Raw genomic sequence first — 26202 nt, 5'->3', positions numbered from 1 at the left:
ATTGCGCCATTGCACTTGAGCCTGGGTAATAAGAGCAAAACTCCGTCTCAAAAAAAAAAAAAAAAAGATCATTTTTAATGACGTAGCAGGAATACAAGACAGATGATGAGAATGCCTAAAATAAAAATGAAATCAGATGTTGAAAACCAGAAGTGTAGCTGGGGTCAGTAGCTCACACCTGTAATGCTAGCACTTTCGGAGGCCAAGGCAGGTGGATCACCTGAGGTCAGCAGTTTGAGACCAGCCTGGCCAACATAGGGAAAGCCCATCTCTACTAAAAATACAAAAATTAGCTAGGCATGGTGGTGCATGCCTATAATCCCAGCTACTCAGGTGGCCAAGGCAGGAGAATCCCTGGAACCTGGGAGGCTGAGGATTCAGTGAGCCGAGATCACACCACTGCACTCTAGCCCAGGCAACACAGTGAGACTCTGTCCCAAACAAAAAAAAAAAAGAAAAAGAAAGCCACAAGTGTAAATAATTCTCAGACACCAAAGATATGTTGAATTTAATTTTCCAACAGAAGATAGAGCTGAACAAATCATTCAAAACTGTAACAACACTATCCTTCACCCCTCTTAATTTCACACCCCACACACATGCCTGGATCTCTATAACTGATTTTATATTTTATTTTATTTTGAGATGGATCTCGCTCTGTCACCAAGACTGCAGTGCAGTAGCATGCTCTCGGCTCACTGCAACCTCCACCTCCTGGGTTCAAGCGATTCCTCTGCCTTGGCCTCCTGAGTAGCTGGGATTACAGGCATGCACCACCACACCTGGCTATTTTTTTTTTTTTTTGTATTTTTAGTAGAGATGGGGTTTCACCATGTTGGCCAGGCTGGTCTTGAACTCTTAACCTCAAGTGATCTGCTGCGTGGCCTGGATTTCTAAAAAGTAGTACCATTTTCCCAGGAGGCATGGGAACCTGTACGCAGTCTGCGCTGATTGTGCTATCGTCAACGTACTTAATGACAATTCTGAAAATCCCTTTTCTGATCTGTTCCAAGTTAGAATTGACTGAAAAAGGAACTTGGATGAAATCTGGAAAGCAGAAGTGGAGCATCAGTTGTTGCCCTCGGCAGGTCTAGAGTCTCGTGTGTGAAGACGCCCAGGTGCCTGGCAAGGCCCCAGCTGATTGTCACTGTCTTTCACACAGCATCCAGCTCATCCTCCCAAACATTGGCCATAAAACCAAGAACAGCCCCAGGTAAACCAGCTGGGTGTGGTGTGCGGGTGGAGCCCCATGAAGGTGATGGCTTCCCAGAGACCCATCCATGAGCTCTCACTGCAGGGTCCCACCGCAGGGCCTGAACAGTGCTTGGCCTTTCAGATTTCTCTGCAGCTCCAACTTGTCTGCCCACTTTGGTGTTTCAGGCCAAATGAATGATTACTTGTTGCTGTTGTTCTGTCTCTCGGCCTGGAGTGCAGCAGTGCAATCATAGCTCACTGCGCCCTCAAACTCCTGGGTTCAAGGGATTCTCCCACTTCAGCCTCCCAAGTAACTGGGACTATGGACATGCACCACCCATACCTGGCTAGTTTATTGTTGTTGTTTTAGTTAGGTTGTGTCTCACTATGTTGACCAGGCTAGTCTCCAACTCCTGGCCTCAAGTGATCCTCCTGCCTTGGCCTCCCAAAGTGCTGGTATTACAGGCATGAGCCACTATGATGATTCTTTTGATCCTTCAACTCCCCTCCCAAAACTTCACTTTCCTCATTTCTCTTACATTTGTGTAATACCTAATTTTTTTCTCTCCCTATCAGTCAGAGCATACTGCAGCCTTTAACTCCTGGACTCAAGCGATCCTCCCACATCAGCCTCCTGAGAGTTTAGGACTGCAGGTGCATCCCATGACACCAAGCTAATTTTGTTTCTTTTGTTTTTGTTTTTGTTTTTTTGTAGAGAAGGAGTCTCTACAAAATTGCTCAGACTTCTGTGTCTAATTGCTAAAATAAATCCCTTATCTCTGTAATGCTCTTTTTCCCCCCACTCCCCACTTCTACAATGCCCTTGACATCTCTGCTTCCCTGACATAACCCTGACTGGTATCATTATTGGTACTGGGCATGAAGTGAAGCCTGAACAAATCTAAAATATGTGGCTTTGGTTTCAGGAGAGGGCAATGGGTGGAGGCTGAAAAAGCAGCATGAAAACTGTTAACAAAGACTGGGAAAATCGTTAACGAAGCATTAGCAGAGGTTGAGAAAGAGGTAAAAAACTGCTACCAGAAATTGGAAATCGAGATTTGTGTTATACGGCAGTGAAACAAATTGGCCAAACTGTCACCAGTGGCGACTGGGAAGACAGAAAATGTGCCTAATGAACTTTTGGATCTTTTCAAGCAGAATATTGAAAGCACCAGAGAGTTAGTCCTAGCTGCATATGATAAAGTGCTACGAGAGAGGTGAGGGTAAAGAAGGAACTGAGGCTAGCAAGGAGAGTTAGAGGAAATAGAACATGCTGGACTTGCTTTTGTTGGAAAACAAAACTTGTTCCCATCTCCAGCTATCGGCCTGTAAAAGATTTTCAGAGTAAGGAATGGCCTCAGGGTTCTATGAGACCCTTTGCTGGGTGAAGTGACTCATGCGTGTGATCTCAGCATCTTGGGAGGCTGAAACCATGAGTTCCCAGATCAGCCTGGGCAAGAGCAAAAACCCATCTGTACAAAAAATACAAAAATTAGCCGGGCGTGGTGGCACGTGCCTGTGGTCCCAACTACTGGGGAGGCAGAGGTAGGAGGGTCACTTAAGCCCAGGAGATCAAGGCTGCTGTGAGCCATGATCCTCAACTGCCCTCTAGCCTGAGTGAAAAAATGAGACCCTGTCTCAAAACATTTTTTTAAAAAAAGAAATTCTTTGCTAAGACTTCAAAAACAATTAAAGGTTGTGCCTAGAAGACTCTCAGACAAAAAGACATCTAGGAATAGATATGGTTCCAAAGAGGACTAATCCCCAAAGAGCTATGAATAAGTATAAAGAGTGGGCCTGTCTCAAAAAGAATTGTGGATGTGACTTATATCTAATGGAGAGGACAATAAATCAGATACATAGAAAGCCCACAAAATTTTTTAAGGAATTTGTATCTGCTTGGATTAAAAAATACTAAGAATGGGCCAGATGTAGTGGCTCACGCCTGTGATCCCAACTCTTTAGGAGGCTAAGGCAGAGAATCACTTGAGGCCAAGAGTTGGTGACCAACCCTGGCACCATAGTAAGACAAAAAAGAAAAGACTGGCCAAGCTCAGTGGCTCACACCTATAACCCCAGCACTTTGGGAGGTCAAGGCAAGCAGATTACTTGAAGTCAGGAGTTCAAGACCAGCTTGACCAACCTGGTGAAACCCCATGTCTACTAAAAATAGAAAAATTAGCTGAGCATGGCGCCATGCACCTGTAATCCCAGTTACTCCAAAGGCTGAAGCAGAAGAATCGCTTAAACCTGGGAGGCAGAGGTTGCAGTGAGCCGAGATTGTGCCACTGCACTCCAGCCTGGGCAACAGAGAGACTCCATCACAAAAAAAAAAAACAAAAAAAACAAAAAAAAACAAAAAAAAAACATACATACATATATATATATATATATATATATATATAGAGAGAGAGAGAGAGAGAGAGAGAGAGAGAGAGAGCGAGCGCAAGAGATTTGGCCAGACAGACGTGGGGACTCATATCTCTAATCCCAGCACTTTGGGAGGCCAAGGCAGGTGGATCATTTGAGCTCAGGAGTTCAAGACCAGCCTAGACAACATAGTGAGACTCCATCTCTATTTTTTTTAATATTCATAATTAAAAAAAATAACTGGAGATGTGGTCTCACTATATTGCAAAGACTGATCTTGAACTCCTGGGCTCAAGTGATCCTCCTGCTTCAGCTTTCCAAAGTGCTGGGATTACAGTCTTGAGCCACAGTGCCCAGCCAGGCCCTTTTCATTGGAAAAGAGGATATTTCACTAAATAGAGCCAAAATCTCTGGGGGTGGAGCAAAGAGCCTCAAAGAACAGTTGAATAAGGGCCAGCCCCACAGTGCAGAACCAGTCCTAATCAAGGAGCATTCCCTGCCCCTACATGAGGGAGATCTGGCAACATGCACCAACTCAATTTCAGAATTGCTATGACCAGTGATTGCTATGGCCCTCTTGTTCTTCCCCTTTTTGAATAGGAGTGTCCATTGTACATTGGGTGGATGGCAAGCAGATAATATGCCTCTTTAGCTTACAGATCTTTGGGTTAAGAATAGCCATATTCAGTCAGGCGCGGTGGCTCAAGCCTGTAATCCCAGCACTTTGGGAGGCCGAGGCGGGTGGATCATGAGGTCAAGAGATTGAGACCATCCTGGTCAACATGGTGAAACCCCGTCTCTACTAAAAATACAAAAAATTAGCTGGGCATCTTGGTGCATGCCTGTAATCCCAGCTACTCAGGAGGCTGAGGCAGGAGAATTGCCTGAACCCAGGAGGTGGAGGTTGCAGCCGAGATCGTGCCATTGCACTCCAGCCTGGATAACAAGAGCGAAACTCCGTCTCAAAAAAAAAAAAAAAAAAAAGAATAGCCATATTCGACCAGGCATGGTGGCTCACGCCTGTAATCCCAACACTTTGGGAGGCCAAGGCGGGTGGCTCACCTGAGGTCAGCAGTTCAAGACCAGCCTGCCCAACATGGAGAAACCCCATCTCTACTAAAAATACGAAATTAGCTAGGCATGGTGGCACATGCCTGTAATTCCAGCTACTAGGGAGACTGAGGCAGGAGAATTGCTTGAACCAGGAGGCAGAGATTGCAGTGAGGTGAGATCACACCATTGCACTCCAGCCTGGGCAATAATAGTGAAACTCCATCTCACAAAAAAAAAAAAAGAAAAAGAAAGAGGAGGCTGAGGCAGGAGAATTGCCTGAACCCAGGAGGCGGAGGTTGCAGTGAGCCGAGATCGCGCCATTGCACTCCAGCCTGGGTAACAAGAGCGAAACTCTGTCTCAAAAAAAAAAAAGAAAGAAAGAAAGAAAGAAAGAAAGAAAGAATAGCCGTATATATTCCAGCCAGGCTCTGTGGCTGTGTCCTAGCACTTTGGGAGGCTGAAGTGGGTGGATTATTTGAGGTCAGGAGTTCTTGACCAGCCTGGCCAACATAGTGAAACCCCACTTCCACTAAAAATATGAAAACTAGCTGGGCATAGTGGTGGATACCTGTAGTCCCAGCTACTTGGGAGGCTGAGGCAGGAGAATCACTTGAACTCGGGAGGCAGAGGTTACAGTGAACCATGATCACACCTCTGCACTCCAGCCTGAACGTGTCTCAAATAAATAAATAAATAAACCATATTCAGTGGTTTCTAAAAATAGGGCCGAGGGCCAGGCGTGGTGGCTCACGCCTATAGTCCCAGCACTTTGGAAGGCCAAAGTGGGCGGATCACCTGAGGTCAGGAATTCAAAACCTGGCCAACATGGTGAAACCTTGTGTCTACTAAAAATACAAAAATAAGCCGGGCATGGTGGCGGGCGACTGTAATCCCAGCTACCCAGAAGGCTGAGGCAAGAGAATCATTTGAACCCGAGAGGCAGAGGTTGTAGTGATCTGAGATCGGGTCACTGCACTCCAGCCAGGATGACAGAGTAAGATTTCATCTCAAAAATAATAATAATAATAATAATAGAATTACCATATGGTGCAGCAATTCCACCTCTGGGTATATACACTAAAAATATAGAAGCAGGAGCACTAACATATTGTACACCCATGTTCCCAGAAGCATTGTTCGCCATAGTCAAAAGGTGGACGCAACTCAAGTGTCCATCAACAGAAGATGGGACACATAAAATGTGATCTACGTACGGACAATAGAACATTATTCAGCTTTAAAAGGGAAGACCTTTTTTTACATCGATAAACCTTGAAGGCATTATGCTAAGTGAAATAAGCCAGTCACCAAAGGACACATGCTGTATAATTCCAATCATATGAGGTACTTAGAGCAATCAGATACATAGAAACAGAATGTTGAATGGTGGCTGCCAGAAACTTGTGGGAAGGAGGGGATTAAAGAAAAGAGTTATTGATTAACGGGCCCAGAGTTTCAGTTTTGCCATATGAAAAGTGTTTTGGAGATGGATAGTGGCAATGATTGAACAACGATGTGAGTGTATTTAATGCCATTGAAATACACACTTAAAAATTATTAAAATAGTGGCCAGGCATAGTGGCTCATGCCTGTAATCCTAGCACTTTGGGAGGCCCAGGTGGGTGGATCACCTAAGGTCAGGAGTTCAAGACCAGCCTGGCCATCTTGGTGAAACCCCATCTTAAAAAAAAAAAAAAAAAAAAAAAAAAAAAAAATATATATATATATATATATATATATATATATATATATATATAAATGGTAAATGTAATGTATATTTTACAACAATTTTTTTTTGAGGCAGGGTCTCACTGCAACCTCCACCTTCTGGGTCCAAGCAATTCTCCTGCCTCAGCCTCCCAAGTAGCTGGGACTACAGGTGCATGCCACCATTCCCAGCTAAATTCACTATATTTTGATATGCATCAACTATGAGTGTGGCTAAGACTTTTTATATACAGCTATTTTTTTTTAATGTTATATGCTGGGCACAGTGGCTCATGCCCATAATACCAACACTTTGTGAAGCCAAAGCAGACAGATCACTTGAGCTCAGGGGTTTGAGACTAGTCTGGGCAACATGAGGAAACCCCAACTCAACAAAAAATACAAAAATTATCTGGGCATGATGGCGCATGCCTATAGTCCCAGCTACCATGAGGCTGAGGTGGTAGGATCGCTTGAGCCTGGGAGGTTGAGGCTGCAGTGAGCTGTGATTTGTGCCACTGCACTACAACCTGGGTGACAAAGTGGATCCTGTCTCCAGAGAAAAAACAAAAAAGATGGCAGCACTAGGACCTAAACCCTTATCTGCCAGATACGATCTCAAGAGGCCTTCCCTGATCTACTGTAAGGCACCATCCACATCTTTCACCATCACTATTATATTACTGCTCTTTTTTCATAGCACTTATGTCTATTTGATTTGGTGTATTTTTTCACCTGCTCTCAGAAGCCTCTTACATATACATACCAGCATGTATATCACATAAGGGTTTATTCACCACTGCATCTTCAATGCCTATAATAATGCCGGACACATAAAATGAAATTTAAAAAACATTCAGTAAATTGTTGTTGAATAAATGAAGTGAATGAATGGCTTTCCACTAAATCTAGATGCCTAGTCCACATGCAAGCTGATTTCTCCCAGCTTCTGTTCCTGTTGGTCTCAGGTCCCTTTTCCTCTCCAATGACTCTAATGAATGTAGCCCAGTCTGAGACTTTAGATTTATGACTAAAGGAGCATCAGAAATCCAGTACAACCCTTCACTTTGCAGGTAAGAAAAGCAAGGCTCATTGACATCTCCTCAAGGATATTCCCTCAAGCTACAATGTTAGTTTCAGTACTTCTACTGCTTTCCTGGACCTGTTTATTAATATTTCTTTCTTCCTTTTTAAATTTTTTTTTTTTTTTTCAGATGAAGTTTCACTCTGTTGCCCAGGCTGGAGTATAATGGCATAATCTTGACTCACTGCAACCTCCGCCTCCTGGGTTCTAGCAATTCTCCTGCCTGTCTCCTGAGTAGCTAGGATTACAGGCATGCACTACAGTGCTTGGCTAATTTTGTATTTTTGGTAAAGACCGGGTTTCTTCATGTTGGTTAGGCTGGTCTGGAACTCCTGACCTCAGGTGATCCACCCACCTCGGCTTCCCAAAGTGCTGGGATTATAGGCGTGAGCCACCGTGACTGGCCTCTTTTTAAGTTTTTAAAAGAGACAGAGTCTCACTGTTGCCCAAGCTGATCTTAAACTACCAACCTCAAGTGATCCTCCTGCCTCAGCCTCCCAAAGTGCTGGGATTACAAGCATGAGTCACAGCATTTACCCTCATCTTTGAAAATGTGCATAATAACCAGCCTGCCAGCCTCACTGAGTTGTGGATAGATGATATAAAATAATGTGACTTCCTTAAATCCTCATCAACCTCAGCTTCCCAAGTAGCTGGGATTACAGGCATGTACTACAGTGTCCAGCTAATTTTGTTGGGATGAAAATCTCATGTCACGGACATGTGTGGTGGCTCATTCCAGTAATCCCAGCACTTTGGGAGTCCGAGGCAAGAGATTGTCTGAACCCAGGAGTTCAAGACCACCACAGGCAACACAGGGAGATCCCGTCTTTATTTTTTAAAATAATAAGTAATAAAGAAATAGGGCCGGGCGCGGTGGCTCACGCCTGTAATCCCAGCCCTTTGGGAGGCCAAGGCGGGTGGATCACGAGGTGAAGAGATCGAGACCATCCTGGTCAACATGGTGAAACCCCGTCTCTACTAAAAATACAAAAATTAACTGGGCATGGTGGCACACGCCTGTAGTCCCAGCTACTCGGGAGGCTGAGGCAGGAGAATTGCTTGAACCCAGGAGGTGGAGGTTGCGGTGAGCCGAGATTGCGCCATTGCACTCCAGCCTGGGTAACGAGCAAAACTCCGTATCAAAAAAAAAAAAAAAGAAAGAAATTTTGGCTGGGCGTGGTACTTCACACCTGTAATTCCAGCACTTTGGGAGACCGAGGCGGGTGCATTGGAGGTCAGGAGATTGAGACCAGCCTAGCCAACCTGGTGAAACCCCAACTCTACTAAAAATATAAAACTTAGCCAGACACCTGTAAAACTTAGACGGACACCTGTAATCCCAGCTACTCAGGAGGCTGAGGCAGGAGAATCACTTAAACCCAGGAGGTGGAAGTTGCAGTAAGCCAAGATTGCACCATTGCACTCCAGCTTGGGTGACAGAGCGAGACTCCCATCTCAAAAAAGAAAGAAAGAAAGAAAGAAACTTGGGCCTGTGGTAACTTCACATATGCTAACAGGATCTTAACTGAAGCTGTTTAACTTGGTCACAATTTATACTTTTTTTTTTTTTTTTTTTTGAGACAAAGTTTCACTCTTGTTGCCCAGGCTGGGGTGCAATGGTATGATCTTGGCTCACCGCAAGCTCCGTCTCCTGGGTTCAAGCAATTCTCGTGCCTCAGCCTCCCGAGTAGCTGGAATTACAGGCATAAACCACCACACCTGGCTAATTTTTTTGTATTTTTAGTAGAGATGGGGTTTCTCGATGTCGGTCAGGCTGGTCTTGAACTTCAAACCTCAGGTGATATGCCTGTCTTGGCCTCCCAAAGTGCTCGGATTATAAGTGTGAGCCACCTTACCTGGTTTGTTTTGTTTTGTTTTTGAGACAAGAGTCTTGCTCTGTCACTTAGGCTGGAGTGTAGTGGCACCATCTCAGCTCACTGCAGCCTCTGCCTCCCAGGTTCCAGCGATTCTCCTACCTCAGCCTCCCAAGTAGCTGGGATTACAGGCATGCACCACTATGCCCAACTAATTTTTGTATTTTTAGTAGAGACGGGGTTTTACCGTGTTGACCAGGCTGGTCTTGAACTCCTGACCTCAAGTGATCCTCCTGCTTCAGCTTCCCAAAGTGCTGGGATCACAGGTGTGAGCCACCATGCCCGGCACAATTTATACTCCTGTTATATCAACAAATTCTCTCTCAATTTTTTTTTTTTTTTTTTTGGCTGGAGTGCAATGGCGTGATCTTGGCTCTCTGCAACCTTCGCCTCCCTGGTTCAAGCAATTCTCCCACCTCAGCCTCCCAAGTAGCTGGGATTACAGGTACACACCACCACACTTGGCTAATTTTTGTATTTTTAGTAAAGACGGGGTTTCACCATGTTGGCCAGGCTGGTCTCAAATTCCTGACTTCAAGTGATCTACTAACCTCAGCCTCCCAAGTGCTGGGATTATAGGAGTGAGCCACCGTGCCTGGCCTCTCTCAACTTCAGATAATTGTAGTAGCCGCAAGGACGGATATCTATTGCTGTGTAACAAATCACCTCAAAGCTTAGTGGCTTAGAACAATTTCTTATTTCTCATGATTCTGTTGGCTGTATGGTTATGCTGATTGGGCAGGATCTCATGCCTGTGGCTCCCAGCGGGTATGCTGGGCACTGGACTCTTCTTGCCTTATGATCCTTCATCCCAAGCTTCTTTGTGGCATGGTGTTTCTAGAGGACAAAGGTGGAAGCTGCAAAAGCTCCTCTGGGCCTGGATTCCAGAACCTGTACAATATTACTTCCACCGTATCCCATTGGCCAAAGCAACTCACAAGACCAGGCCACATTCCAGGGGATGGAGAAGATTCCACTTCTGGATGGGAGAAGTGGCAAAGTCACATTGCAAAGGGCTATGCAATATCGAAGTGGAGGAACTTGTGGCAGCTAAAACAATTTGTTGGGCGTTATATTATTTTTATAGTCCAGACAAATGTAAGTATAAGTAATGATATAATTTTGATTCTAAAGCATTAAGGAAAGCAATATTCAGCTAAACAGGGCCAGGCATTGTGGTTTACGCTTGTAATCGCCACACTTTGGGAGGCTGAGGGAGGAGTATCACTTGAAGACAGGAATTCAAGAGCAGCCTGGGAAACATAGTAAGACCCCATTGCTATACATTTAAAAAAACTAGATAGGTGTGGTGGCTCATGCCTGTAGTTCCAGCCACTCCAGAGACTGAGACAAGAGGATAATCGTTTGAGCGCAGGAGTTCAGGGTTACAATGAGCTGTGACCACCTCATCATACTGCAGCCCGGGCGACAGGCTTGTTGCAAAACAAAACAAACAAACAAAAAAACCAGAGCTTCTCTCAAATAATAAGGTCGTTATAAACATCTCCAAGAGTTTATCCTTTTCTTTACACACACACACCAGGCATAATTCTCACTCATCATCGGCCATCTAAGTTCTTTTTAAGGCAGAAACTTTCTTTCCTTCTTTCTGGTTCGCTGTGGCAGTACTTTCTTCAGTCTTGTAGCTTGGCAGTTACCTAAGTTTCTACTTATTTTGGCCACTTGCCACCTAGAATATTAAGTCCCCTGAGACGTGCTGTCAAAGGCAACACTCCTGGAACTGCCTCTTGCATTTTTTTTCCACGCTTGTTGGGAAGAGCAAGACTCCCACAGGGCAAAGCAATCTCCTTTGAATCGAGCAGGGGAAAAAAAACTGGTAAGCGCTGCACTCTGACAAGCGGCTTCTGGTAAAGTCTGCAGAACTACTTTTAAGTGGCTGGGTGGGCATTAACTTTTCATGGAGCTTTGTCGTGGTTGTTGTTACTCGATGATTTTTTGCAGCCAGCAGAGATTTTGCAACAATGAAAACATACCTAAATTTGTTCTGAAAACTAGTCCTCCATTTTTTGTTTAATCAGAAAAAAAAAAAAAAAAAAAAAAAACTACTTTTTTTTTTTTTTTCCTGGGCACAGACAGGGTCTCAGTCTGTCATTTAGGCTGGCTTGAATGCACTGTCGTGATCACGGCTCACTGAAGCACAGCCTCAACCACCCGGGCTCAAGGTACCCTCCTAACTCAGCCTTGTGAATAGCTGGGACCAAGATCGTGCACCGCCATGCCTGGCTAATCTTATTTTTTAAAATTTTTTGTAGAGTTGGGGGTCTCCCTGTGTTGCCCAGGTTGGTTTCAAACTCCGGGGATCAAGCAGTTCTCCTGACTCTGCCTCTTAAGTGCTGGGTTTTCAGGCATGCCCCGTCTAAACTGTTTCCTTCAGCTCCTTTCAGCTGTTTCTTAAATAACTTGAACAAGCTAAGTTCAACTTCCAAGTTATAAAAATTGTTGAAGAGAGCATTTATAAAATACTGTGTACTCAGTATAAAAATACTTTTAGGCCGGGCACGGTGGCTCAAGCCTGTAATCCCAGCACTTTGGGAGGCCAAGGCGGGTGGATCACGAGGTCAAGAGATCGAGACCATCCTGGTCAATATGGTGAAACCCCGTCTCTACTAAAAATACAAAAAAGTAGCTGGACATGGTGGCACATGCCTGTAATCCGAGCTACTCAGGAGGCTGAGGCAGGAGAATTGCCTGAACCCAGAAGGCGGAGGTTGCAGTGAGCCGAGATGGCGCCATTGTACTCCAGCCTGGGTAACAAGAGTGAAACTCCGTCTCAAAAAAAAAAAAAAAAAAAAAAAAAACTTTTATATGGCCAGGCGCGGTGACTCAAGCCTGTAATCCTAGCACTTTGGGAGGCCGAGGCGGGTGGATCACCAGGTCAAGAGATCGAGACCATCCTGGTCAACATGGTGAAACCCCGTCTCTACCAAAAATACAAAAAATTAGCTGGACATGGTGGCGCGTGCCTGTAATCCTAGCTACTCAGGAGGCTGAGGCAGGAGAATTGCCTGAACCCAGGAGGCGGAGGTTGTGGTGAGCCGAGATCGCGCCATTGCACTCCAGCCTGGGTAACAAGAGCGAAACTCCGTCTCAAAATAAATAAATAAATAAATAAATACTTTTATACTTAGTATGCAAATACTGAGATCTGGCTGGGCATGGTGGCTCACTCCTGTAATCCCAGCACTTTGGGAGGCTGAGGCAGGCAGATAATGAGGTCAGGAGTTTGAGACCAGCCTGGCCAACATGGCGAAACCCTGTCTCTACTAAAAATACAAAAATATTAGCCAGGCGTGGTAGCAGGCACCTGTAATCTCAGCTAGTCAGGAGTCTGAGGTAGGAGAACAACTTGAATCCGGGAGGTGGAGGTTGCAGTGAACCGAGATCATGCCATTGCATTCCAGCCTAGGAGACAACAGCAAGATTCAATCTCAAAAAACACACACACACACATACAAAACTGAGATCTCACGTTGTAGGCAAAATAAGTTAAAAATCTGATGCAACAAGATGAATACAGAATAAGAAAAGAATTAACTAAAGTAAGTAACCTTTCTGAGTTATGCACAAATAGTTCTAATTTGAATTACTGCCCATGCCATAACATTACCTCTGAGATTTTATGATTACTCGTCTGCTACTATTAACTTAGCTAATAACATTTGCTCACAAGGAAATAAAACACATATAAGAAAAAATTGACACCAAAATAGTAAGTTGACAAATTTTCTGTTCAAAAGAAAAATAGAAAACATATTTCTATGAAACATTATGGAGAATTCAATTGTATTTTAATTTTTCAATTAAGTCAAAAATCCTATTTGTCTCACTAGACATTTTTTCTATTTCTCACTAGAAATTTTACATTTTTATTTTTTAAGACATGATGTTTTTCTCTGTAGCCCAGGCTGGAGTATAGTGGTGCAATCATAGCTCACTGCAGCCTCAAATTCCTGGGCTTAAGCAATTCTCCTTCCTTAGACTCCCAAAGTGCTGGGATTACAGACATGAGCCACTGTGCCTCACCCAGAAATGTATTTTTCAAATATGCAATCAATTATTTCATGAAGCTATTGAATATTTTCATATAAAGAACATGCCAGAAGGACCAGGCGCGGTGGCTCAAGCCTGTAATCCCAGCACTTTGGGAGGCCGAGGCGGGTGGATCATGAGGTCGAGAGATCGAGACCATCCTGGTCAACATGGTGAAACCCCATCTCTACTAAAAATACAAAAAATTAGCTGGGCATGGTGGCACATGCCTGTAATCCCAGCTACTAGGGAGGCTGAGGCAGGAGAATTGCCTGAACCCAGGAGTCGGAGGTTGCGGTGAGCCGAGATCGCGCCATTGCACTCCAGCCTGGGTAACAAGAGTGAAACTCCGTCTCAAAAAAAAAAAAAAAAAAAAAAAAAAAAGAACATGCCAGAATCAATAAATTGATTGATTTCTAATCAATTTATTTTATTTTATTTATGAAAGGTCACTATGCTTATGTACATAAATGTCTATGTGTATTATGAATCAAATTTATCTGAAATCCTCCTATGTAGAATAAATTACGAACTTTTGGATGACATGGATATTTTCCCCATTCTCTTTAATATGTTGGGCAGAATTTTCATCTAAGTAAAGTTGATTTTGCTTTTTTGTGGCCATCATTGTTTCTATTTTTATTTACATAGATGCTAAGTTTTAAGCTTTTGAATAGTGTATCTGTCTGATATATCACTTCTTCCAGGAGTCTCCCCAAGAGCACAATAAATCTGCAGTGAGAAGGAAGTATGGGCAAGTGAATAAGAAAAATGTTCAGAAAGAATCCTTGCTAAAGATTGCACACAATTGAATATTTCACCCTTAAATTATTCTCATCATGTGATTTCCAAAGGATCGCTCATTAGATTTTCACTTGCCTTGATGACCTTAATTAGACTTATTCCAGATTTACGAGAACTGTAAAATTAGAAAACTTTCATTAAAAAAAAAATTAAAACCCCCTGGATGGTTCTCCAAAGCACATGCAGCATTACTTAAGACTATGATTTTCAGCTAGTTGGATATATCATATGTACAGCTCTAGCCAGGTCTGTAAGAATTCTGTGACTGAGGCCTAATGGAACCAATTTTCACTCTGGCAGAACAAATTCAAGTTCTAATACTAACTTGAATTCCAGTTTCCTTTGGATGCCGGGAATCAGATCCTTTAGGAGGAAATCGTATCAGCACCTCTGCCTATTAAGTGATATTCCATATATTTCGTCTAAATAGCTAGCAGGAACAATCGACTCAAATCAAATCTAAGACAGAAAACAAATGATTTTTTAATTACTGAAATTGTTTTATTATTATTTTAAAATACGAGTCAAGTGCAATGGTTCTGTTGGTGGTGGTGGGTTTTTTGTTTTTGTTTGTTTCGCCTTCTTTCCCTCTTCTCCTTTCAGGGCCTCAATTTTCTGCAGACTTCACCTATCTTGACTGTGGACCACTTCTTTAAACAGGAACCAATGCATTCATTTACCTACACTAACAATCATATTACAGTCACAGGCCATTAACTGTCACTCACATTTTTATTACCCTGCATCTGATAAACACTGATACACTTGAGCATCTTCCTCTGCACTGGAAAAAATAATAATAATTTAGATAGAATTCTAAAAGTTAGCATGTTTTGTCAATAGCTTCATTGTTCCTCGTGCCCATTCATCACATTTGCTTGCTATTGAAATCCTCCCTTGCTTTGTAACATTATTAAAGTCAGTCATTATTAAAGTAGTCTCAAAAAGAGATACCTCTGCAACTTCCAAGATGTTGTCAACTAGGAGTCATATTTTCAATGCTTCAAATTCTATTGCATTTTCAAGCTTCAGAAACAAATATAATATTCTTGCATATTTTCTAAAATGAAATTTTATGTAGACAATGATGTGATAGAAAAGACGATGCTTATCTAATGATTTTGGCATTGCCCCTTGATAACTACGACACTGAGAAAACCAGCATTGATTTTCCTGTTATCAGAACAAATTACAGTGCATGTTCTGGAGTCCTACATGTCTTATATTGAGAGAGAAAAATCACTGGGGAAAAAAAAAAGTTATTAGTTATATTTGTATTCATCTAGTTTCACTAATATATCTTTAAGGTACAGATTTTTTTATAACAATCACATATGGATAGGTGTAGTGGCCCATGCCTGTAATCCCAACACTTTGGGAGGCCGAGGCGAGCAGATCACGAGATCAGGAGTTCAAGACCAGCCTGGCCAATATGGTGAAAACCCGTCTCTACTAAAAATACAAAAATATTAGCCAGGCGTGGTGGCATGTGCCTATAGTCCCAGCTACTCAGGAGGCTGAGGCAGAAGAATTGCTTGAACCCAAAAGGTGGAGGTTGCAGTGAGCCAAGATCATGCCACTGCACTCCAGCCTGGATGACAGAGCGAGTTCCGTCTCAAAACAACAAAAATCACATAATTTTTTACAAGACCAACTTAAAGGATTCTTATATTGCTTTAGTTTTGTTTTTCATGAAATCTAGATTTAATTCAAGCTTCATGAAAAGGCAAAAAAAAAAAAAAAAGCACAAATAATTCCACAGTTCCTAATTTTCCAACCCTTCCTTCAGTAGGCATTGCAGATCATTTGAACCAGATAGTTTAAATTTTTGACGGTGCAGCTAAGTGAATAAGCATCTATCCATAGAATGCATGCACTGTTGCATCATTTTCAGTTAAATATAAAATCATTTTGCCAAAATATGACCACAAATGCAAAGCTGCTATTCTGAACATTTGGAACAACTATAGCTCATTTTTCATTATGTGTTGATGTTTTGGTATGAAAATACTGATGCCGGGCGTGGTGGCTCACGCCTGTAATCCAAGCACTTTGGAGGCCAAGGCGCGCGGGTCACCTGAGGTCAGGAGTTCAAGACTAGCCTGACCAACACGGTTAAATCCTGTCTTAAAAAAAAAAAAAAAAAAAAAAAAAAAAACTGTTTAAGCAGTTCACGAATACTCTTTTCCATTTAATCACAAAGAAATACACTTGGTGTGAACATGATTTTTTATTGGTTACCAAAAATCCTTGGCAAAGTTCATGCAAGGTGAAGAAGGAAAGTCAGTCCTTGACAGTTTCCCAACTTCAATGAAAACCTAAGACACGGGCCTAGATTTACAGATTACACCTTAAGAAAGAGTCTGTGCATGATGTATCTGCTGTGTGTGTATTCATATGTGGGAAAGAAAGCAAGCCAGAGAGAAAGTGTGGAAGGACACAATTGCAAAAAGTTATTGCTCCTGGGAGATTTATTATTGGAAAATGGAGAGACAGAGAATTCAGCACTTTTCTTTCTAGTGACAATACAATGCTAGAGAGAAAACTTTTTTTTTTTTTTTTTTTTTTTTAGTAATTTTCCTGTAGAATTTCTTATCTTGGGCTAGAGGGAATACCATCCCTGTTACACTGTTACATGTGTGTATGTCCAGATGTATGCACACATTTTTCTCTTCTGAAATATTTATCCCAAATCTTTTTCAGCCAAAATGCGTTGAGCTTCAAACAGGATCTGGGTGAGGAGAACCTTTTTAAAACTGTGCTCAAGCCGGGCGCGGTGGCTCACGCCTGTAATCCCAGCACTTTGGGAGGCCGAGGCGGGTGGATCACGAGGTCAAGAGATCGAGACCATCCTGGTCAACATGGTGAAACCCCGTCTCTACTAAAAATACAAAAATTAGCTGGGCATGGTGGCGCACGCCTGTAGTCCCAGCTACTAGGGAGGCTGAGGCAGGAGAATTGCTTGAACCCAGGAGGCAGAGGTTGCGGTGAGCCGAGATCGTGCCATTGCACTCCAGCCTGGGTAACAAGAGAGAAACTCCGTCTCAAAAAAAAAAAAAAAAAAAGAGCCGGGCGCGGTGGCTCAAGCCTGTAATCCCAGCACTTTGGGAGGCCGAGGCGGGTGGATCACGGGGTCGAGAGATCGAGACCATCCTGGTCAACATGGTGCAACCCCGTCTCTACTAAAAATACAAAAAACTAGCTGGGCGTGGTGGCGCGTGCCTGTAATCCCAGCTACTCAGGAGGCTGAGGCAGGAGAATTGCCTGAGCCCAGGAGGCGGAGGTTGCGGTGAGCCGAGATCGGGCCATTGCACTCCAGCCTGGGTAACAAGAGCGAAACTCCGTCTCAAAAAAAAAAAACCAAAAAAACAAAACCAAAAAAAAAAAAAACTGTGCTCAACTCAGCAAATGCTTTAAAAGTGAATTAAGGAGTAGTATCCTCAGTTGCATAAACATGCTCCAAGGCTGACGGCCTCTCTACATTCTGACTCCGAAAGAAAGCGTTTGGGCTTTCAAAGAATGAAGAAGAAAAAGCTTTCATCTTTCCTTCCCTCCCTTCCTCTCCATAATTTAATCAAGCAATTTTTTCTAGGTTCATACATATCTATATCTGTATACACACAATAAAGCTCTTCCTCCTTCTGGCTTTCTTTTCTCTTCTTTTCCTCTATCTCCAGTACCACAAGTTTGACTAAAAATAACTTTCCACGTAGAATTCTTAATACATCAACATAGGAAGGAGACATCCACTATCCCAAGACTCGGCCCGCCTGGCCTAGATGGGCCTAGATTTGGAGTATGCATTACAGCTGATTAAGTCTGATGCATGATTTATCTGGTGAGTGTTCCTCAACCCACTTCTCGAGGCTTTGCTTGCTTATCTAGGGGTTTCCGGAGGGCCCCCTGCACACCCCAGCAGAGCACGAGGTAAGTCGAGGATTTTCCAGGGTGCTGGGTGATGGGCCTAGCAACTTCTGCTTTCCCCCCTGGGGGAAACTGTGACATTAGAAAGGTGTCTGTGTTTCTTCTGGTTGGCCTGGAGGTTTCCTGAACCCCTGGACTGGCGACCCAAACCCCTGCACTTCAGGCTTGGTGCTTGGAGGAAACCTAGATTGGCAGACAAATCAACGCGCACCACACCCTGCGCCTCAACATCCAAACGCCAATATGTGCCCTTCAGGCCCCTCGCAAGAAGCATTTGGCCTCGGCGTGACCCGTGGAGAGGCGGGACCCCAGTGGAGAGCAAAGCACGGAGAAGCCTGGGAAGGAGCGTGGTGAGAGGGGAACAGGCCAGGCTGCCCCAGGCGCGCTGGGGTTGCTGCCGCGCTTCCTGCGCGCCCCAGTGCTCCCCAAATACCCAAGACGGCAATCGTGAGTGCGGATCAGTTTCTCTCTTTTCAAGAAAGCTACCTTTTTATTGAGTAAAAACTTAGCTGGAAAAAGTCTGCTCGTGTGTTTGGTTTTTCGTCTGTTTGCCTCCCAATTTAAAAGTGGCCGCCTAGGTGACAGGTCTGCGGTTTTCACAGTGTAAAACGGATTAGAGGAAAAGCTCCAGCCCCTCTCGACTTTCGATTGCGGTTTGCAACCCCTGGGGTGGGTCTGACCCCGCGCGGCACTTGCCCAGGCTAGCTTCCCTCGCGGCGGCCCGACCCGCGCGCAGACTCGGCTTCCCGGGTGCAGGACCCGCTAGGTGGGCCGCTTGGCCCCAGGCCTGGCAGGGCGGAGCCAAAGCCCTGCGCCCCGAGGGAGGGAGGTTCCCACGGTGCGTGGAAACTGCGCGTCCGGAGCCCACAGCCCTCTTCCCTTCCCCTGCGCCCTTGCACCCGCTCTCTGCTCCGCGGCTCCCGGTCGTCCCTCTCCTGGACTCAGGAGGAATTCAGAGCAAAAGGAAGGGAATTTACTGAGGATGGCACAGAAACCTGGGTTGGCTTGAGCGTCTCCTGCTCAGGGCACGTAGGTTTCCCCTAGGAATCTGGAGTTCTCTGAGGACACTTACTCCCAAGAGATGCTGGGTTCACATACACATACCATTTAGTTAGAAAAAAGAAAAATTGCACTTCGATCTTCTTCAGGTTCCTTGGTATCATCAAATAAAGCATGTCGACGGGAGTGGGCTGCAGCTGGGGGGCTCGTGAGGTGCGCGAGGCGAGGTTACCCTGCGGGTCTCACCATAAAAACCTGGATTCAAGAGAACGACGGATGTGGACGTGCCAACCCTCAGCGACCCTTTCCTGCTGGACTTCTGCTTTTTATAACCGAAAATAAAAGTTTTATTTAGACTTAAAGAAACGCCATTCTTGTCGTTCCTCCCTGAAGCGGGACTTACGCATCCTCCTATACTCGCAGGGAATTTTCAATCTAGCCTGTCGAAATCTCTAGAGGGGCATCCCCCGAAGAGGTCCTGCAGGTACTAGGGCCAAAGGATCAAGCAAATAGCTGCAGAGTTTTGCACACTCTGGCCGTTCTGGACTGTCAGGCCCGCTGCTAGAGACCTGCAGCGGGTGGAGCCCCGGCTGCGGGGCAGAGAACCCCGACAGCTGCGCGCGCGGGCTGGGAACCCGGCGGTGCCACCTTAAGAGTCGGGTCTGCGCGGCGGCTGCGGAGGCGCCCGGCAGCTGCAGGGGGCGCTGCTGCCCCGCGGTTTCTCCCGCGTCGCCGCTTGCAGCGGGCCTGGCAGCTCCCGAGCCCCGTCCCCGGAGGGGGTGGGGACGCTGTGGGAGGAAGGGAGCCGAGTGCAGCCGTTAGGTAAGGAACCCGAGCCCTCCCGGATTTAGAGGCGGCCTCAGTGAGGCGTTTGCAGGAGGGAGCTTTCCATCATTCGGCCGCGAGAGGAAACGCGGGGAGGCGCACTCCCCTGCCCCCACCGCCTGCCTTCCTGCCTCCCTCCACCTCCGCTCCCCGACCCCGACCGAGCTTCCCAGACCCTTTGTTCTCGAGGTTGGGAACGGCCGGGTGGGGGTTCCCCGGGGAAGAGGTACCCCGCATCACTCACAGGGGAAGGGACTGTCGCCTTCCCCGCACCCTAGCCCTCCCCAGCGCCGTCCCCCTCGCTCGCGGCCCCTTCCATCGCGTCCACGCGCTTCCGACTCCCCCAGCTCCCGAGCCTGCATGGTCTGCATGCCCGCCTCCCTTCCCACCTCCCCGCCACCTTCGAGGTCCCCGGGAAGAGAGGAGGAAAGGGAGACGTGAGGGAGAGGAGAAACCACAGAGCCTTCTCAGCGCGGAGTATCCCCAGGGACCCTTCCAGGCCCCGACCCCTGGGACCCGCCGCAGAGACAGGGCTTTCCCGGCGCCGCCGCAGGTCGCAAGGGCCGCCCCCAACGCGTCACCCTGGGTCCCACGGGCGCAACGCCCGGGCAGCTAGGCGAGGCGCGGCCTCTCAGCGCCAGGACCCGAGACCTCCAGCTGGAGAGAAGGGGACACCGTGGTCTGCGCCCCGGGGAGGCTAATTGCACAAGAACACCCCCCTCTTCCCCGCCCCCCACCGTACCCTCTGCAGCGCCACCCGCGTCGCCTCTCCGCCGCGCGCCACCCTGAGGGCTGTCGCGATTGTATCTTCTTGAGCACAGTTACCAATGCGTTCGGCTTCGTTTCTTACTCTGGTGGAGGAGTCGAGGAGGGAACCGAGAGGACAGGGATGTGGGGGTAGGGGGAAGCTGGGGCAGGAAACTGAGCAGAGAGGTGGGAGACGTGGCTGAGGCAGTGGCACCGGGCTGGGCCTCCGGGAGTCGGGAGTCCGGAGTCCGGGTCCGCCAGGCAGGCCCGGGTGCAGCCGCTTCCCGGCCGAGCCCTGCACGTCCTCTGCACTGTGGACGCCCGTCCGAGGAGCGCCACTCACACCCCCGCACCCCTGCAAGCTCCCGCAGTGGAGGGGGCTCCGCACCAGCCGGGTCACAAAGTATGTGCCCCTAACCCCCACCCTGGTGAAGAGGACGCTGCCTGGGGCCATCAGCTCCTGGCTGCCAGGAGCCCCCTCCGGCCTCTTGGCTTGACCCTGGTCCTCACTGGCTCGTCGCGAGCTGAGCTGCGCTAGCTGTTCTCTCGGCAGCGGGTTCCCCAGGACACACCCCGTCCCCACCCCCAAGAGCTGGCGGCCAGCTCAGGATGCCAGGCGGCCAGGCGGGCGCCCTGCCAAATTCCGCGTTCCTCTCCAGGAGACGGGGAGTTGCGTCCCAGGCTCGGGAAAGCCCGCAGTTCGGGCTTGGGACTTGCTTGCAAAGCCCCCCAAGGCGCCAGGGACGCCTCTGCAGGTTGAATTCCTGCTCCGTATCACTTCAGTTTTAATTAATCTTTTAAAACACCGCTGTCACGTCGCTTGCAGAAAATTAATCAAACTTGAATCCTTGTTGCATAGCAAGAATTTCGATCCGAGTCTTTTAAAAAGGACTTGACTTTGCAAAGTCACGTCTTTTGCAGCTCCCTCATTCCCCCTTTAGCAAGGGAAATATTGCAAAAGTCAAGACATGTTTGTTTGGTTCTTTCTATCTTCAAAATGAAACTTTGCTTATTTCTGATCTTTATTTTCCCGTCTTCGAACAAAAAAATAACGAGATAAATTGCCCACCTCGGTTAATTCAAAATATAATTACTTTGAATGATCTTTGTTTAAGAGCCCAGATAAACTAAGATAATCTTAATTTTAATGTGACACGACCCCTATTTTTCCTTGTGAATAATGAGAATAAAGCAGTCATTAATTAATACCAAGATATCTCCATAGAAGATGGTATCTGTTCTCACTGAGACACTGAAACATCAGTTGTATTAGTAATTGATACTGTATAATTGAACATGAAGATAGTCGTCTATTTGTAACCTCAAAGCTCAGTTTATTTGGTGATTACTGTGCTCCTAATAATTAATTTTTGTTCCTTCTTACTGCATAAATAATTCTTACAACTCCCAGTTCCCATGCAATACAGAGGTTTCTTATTAAAACCTACCCCTCAAAATACAAGATTGTGAAGCTATATTGTGGAGCAACTCCTTGTGTTTCATTATTTGTAACATATTTCCTCTATTTCATATCTTCCTAGTATATATTTTTTTTGCTGTAATTTGCCTACTAAATATATGAGAATATAACTAACGTATTTCACCACAGCTTTGTGTTTCTGTGAGCTCTTGGTTCAGTTTAACACACAATACTTAAGACTTCAATTTTTCAAGTTTCTAAAATCTGAGGATGAGTTCCATTGAAGAATCGAAAATTTTGTATGGTGACGTTGCCATAGATTATACTCTCAACCCAACACACAGTCCACTTTATCTCACACTTTTCTGTTGTTAAAAATAGACTTTGCTCAAACACGTTCCTTTTTTCCAACTTGAGTTGAAGATCAGTTCTCACAATTTCCTGGGTTAAATGTACATGCTAACACAGCTTTTGATATTAAAAAACAAATTCCCCTCCCATGTTGGAGAGAGTCCTTCCAAACAATCATGGAAATTTAGACAGTAGCTTTAAGGTGTCTAATTATTTCTTAGCATCAGCTATTTGGGGGCATCAAAATGACCTTCACTTTTTAAGTGGAAAGGGTTATGATATTTTTCTTACACATAGAAAAAAAACTCCCTACTTATTTTTCCAATAAAGTATCTCCCAAGTATGAAATGTTTTTTACCACATAAATATTCTTAGTACCTCCGCTACCAAATCCATGCATTTTCCTTAATTGTCAGTGCTCTATCTAAAGTGTTGGAAAGTATATAGGGTTTCCACTTTTATTTCCCCCTTAGTACAAATAAAACTTTAGGGCAATACATAATGGAGTGATTCTCTCCACTTGGATCTTATATTTTCCCACTGTAATTTGGACTGAAATGGGATTAAAACAGGATCTAGAGTTCTAATCTTGGTTGATGTTTCGGTGTATTCACCGTAATGAGTCCTATTCCCTGGGGTCATGAAGCTCCCAAATGTCAATCAAGCAAACTGATTCAGAAATGCCATTGTTCGACTCCCACGTCACTCGCCTTCCTCTCATTTTATTGAACAATACGAGAGTTCTCTGATCAGTCATTCGGAATATGAGGCATTATCTGGGGAAAATTCACAAAGTGTCTTGATCTTTCTTTGGGAGATACTGTTAAGGGGTTTCCGCAAAGCAGAAAGTCCTTGTTTATATTTCTGTCTTTGGACGGCACTGTGGATGGAAAGAACCAATGAATACCGCTTGAAAGAAAATCATACCGTAAATCCGTCAAAAATTAATTCGTCCAGTTGAATGTTACATTTCTATTTTCGTGTTGGAAGCACCCTGATTTGTCACCAGAGGAGAGGTATGACCCGGTCTGGGTCCAGTTGACATGCCCTCACGTTCAACCCTGTCTGTTTTCACCACTTAATACTATTAATGTGTTTAGTCTACACTAGTTAACTAGGAATTTATTTGGGGGCGAGGAAGAGCCAACCTTTGCCCCGGGAGTTCTACCCAGCCCACTCAGATACCTCCGGGAGTCTCAGCAAGTCGCATTTCCCAGTCGCAACCCAGGGTCATTCCTGCCTCTGTCCCAGCTCCCGGGCAATTCCCAAAGGCAAAGGCGTCGAGCGTGTTACTCGCTCCCACCAGCCCAAATTAATAATCAGCTTAATCCGTGGAGGCTTTGAGCCCGGTGCTCCGTTCCCTGAAGCCTCCTAGTGCGGAGCCCGGCTCCTGCGAGGACTTCCTTGGAGGGGGCAGGCGCGCAGGGACGGATTTCCTGGGAAAAGCTGTTGCTGGAGTGTTGCACATAGAGGGCTGTGGGCAAGGAGGCACGCACCGACGTCCCAGTTCTGTGCTCTCAGATCGGGATTCCTCCAAAATCGCGACAGCCGCTCAGGCTCTGGGTGCTCGCGTTGGCAGCACAGAGCTCCAAATGCACAACCCCGCGCGCCCTGCGCTTCCTCCACGCACACTTAGAGCCGAGGTGACAAGGAAAGGAGGCGGAGGTGGGGGCAGGGGTGGAGTCGCTCTCTGGTGGAGCATGATCGATCACTTTAAAGTAAAGGGTTCAAAAGTTTCAAGTGCCCCTTTGGAGGGGAGAGGCAAAGCTTTCCACGGCCTGCTTCTGCCTGCCACCATCGGGTTCCCGGCAGCCGCGCAACCACTGGGGATCTCGGCTGCCGCTTGCAGGAGCCCTTCTCGGAAACACGCTCTCCCCTCCCGCGCAGCGGGGCGAGGTTGCCGCAGCTGCTAGGGGGCAGTTTGGCTTCCCCGGGAGGACGGGAGTCGCTCGGCACAGAGGTGATCCCAGCCCGCAGGGCCGGGGGCGCACGCTTTTCCCTTTCTCAGCAAGCGGGAAAGGCCTGTTGATAGAGGCCGGCAGAGCGCGGGCGGCCTGGCAGCGCGAGGCTTCGGTGGAAACCTGAGCTCCCTGCGACCTGTTTTGCTAGCAGGGGCAGGGGAGAGCCCCAGTAAGCCGCCCCGGAGCAGGCCGTGCAAATTCCCGAGAAAAAGCCCTCTAGAAAACACCAAACCCTTCCAAAGCCGTGGCTCTGCCCCTCCCCCGTCCCGGCCTTCCATCCTGTCCCTGCGCATCATCCAGCCGGCCCTCACCTGCGACCTGGCCAAGGGCCTAGCCCCCCCTCTGCATCCCCACCTCTGCTCTTAAGCTCCTTCTCCCCCGACCTTTCTGAGGCCTGGGCGAGGGTAGCCAGGGTGCTGCAGAGGAAATGAAATTGTTCTGGAGATTACAGTGGGGCTTTGGGCCAGAAGGGTTTTTTTCCCCCTTCTTTTTCTCATGCTTCCATGTTAAGTGCAAACTTGTATCTCCCGTCACAAGAATAGCCAAATTTTCTCGCTTATTTGCAGTTTTGCAAAGTTTTACACACAGATCAGTGAACCTTAAGTGCCCTTGTTCAGCCCCACATTGTGGAGGTTTGTCAGGGTCCCTGGGCAGTGAGCGTAATGACAGGTGAATCCAGCAGCCCCAGAGGGAGCCCGACTTAACCCCAAGACTTACAATAGGCCAGGGGGCCAGAGGCTCCCCACACAGCTTCCAGCAACAGGTACCCTACACCAGGGCAAGCCTTCAGGGTCCTTTGGCTTAGGCCCTGGGTGAAGAAACTGTGCCTCAGTGACATGGGACAGAGAGGCCCCACCCACATGTCTTCCCCCCAGGAGATTCCTTCTCTCCAAATTACCCCTCGGTCACACAAGAACAAGAATCTCTGTGCTCTGTGCCACCTGCCCAGACACAGCCAGGCCTTGTTTCAGCCGCAGCAGAGGGCCTCGCAATGCAAGTCCACTGGTGCTCTCGACCTGCTTCTTCTTCTGACATGATTTAAGATAAAGAGGAGGAGGAAGAAAAGAAGAAGAAGCAGGGAAGAGGAGGATGGGGGGAGGAAGAGGAGCACAAGAGATGCTGAATGAAAGATGGCCAAAGGGATCAGCACAAAATGGAACAATTCCTCTTATCCAAATAGCCCCAGAGCTCAGTCTTTCCCACATTCTGAAAGAGAGAGAACTGGTTTTGATAACTAGTAATACTTTCTTCTTCGTCGTCTTTTTTTTTTTTTTTTTTTTTTTTTTTTGCCTGCCCCACCCCCGATAACTGGTAATACTTTCTCAAAGTAACTTTTTTGAGTGATATTTTACTCTTTCACCTAACTGGACCCAAGCTACCCTTCTCCCCAACCTGAAGAGAGGAATGGGCCCTTCAGCTTTGGGAAGATAAAAAGCTTTATAAGGCATAATAGCCTCCCCGTAGCCAGTCATCTCTCCACAGAAAGCCAGGGAGATTCAAGCTGTGAGAACCTAAGTGCTCCGTTGCATAACCAGTCTCAGCCTTAATCCAGCCAAGGTCAGCCCACGTTAAATTCCCAAGAAATGGGCTTACGGTTCCTCCTCCTGCCTGGACCATCCCCTGGTAAGGAGATTCTCCTAGAGAAATACATCTAGTCCTTACAACCAAACTCCCAAGTGGGAGCTACTCATCATTGTGATGAGATTAGAAGACCACGGCAGAGGAGGGAGGAGGTGTAGATATATATAAAGAGAAAGAAAGAAAGACGTGTTTGCTTTTGCCCAACTCTAAAATTCTAGCCTGACCCAGTCCACCCTCAATCGACCACCAGGGTAA

At 46.3% G+C, this 26202-nt stretch overlaps 1 protein-coding gene across 1 annotated transcript; it reads right to left on the bottom strand.

The window, feature by feature from the left end:
• Positions 1-14635: 14635 nt before the first annotated feature.
• MIR1915HG (MIR1915 host gene) lies at positions 14636-21088 on the bottom strand. The gene is given in 5 exon segments (XM_074405322.1): positions 14636-19550; positions 19552-19828; positions 19831-19850; positions 20630-20732; positions 20830-21088. Coding segments are annotated over 5 exon segments (717 nt in total). The 3' UTR covers positions 14636-19492.
• Positions 21089-26202: the final 5114 nt, after the last annotated feature.

This window comes from Saimiri boliviensis, chromosome 8 (genome assembly GCF_048565385.1).
Source record: "Saimiri boliviensis isolate mSaiBol1 chromosome 8, mSaiBol1.pri, whole genome shotgun sequence".
Lineage (NCBI taxonomy): Eukaryota > Metazoa > Chordata > Mammalia > Primates > Cebidae > Saimiri > Saimiri boliviensis.
Note: the sequence above shows the minus strand (reverse complement) of the source record. Positions and strands in the feature narration are given on the sequence as shown.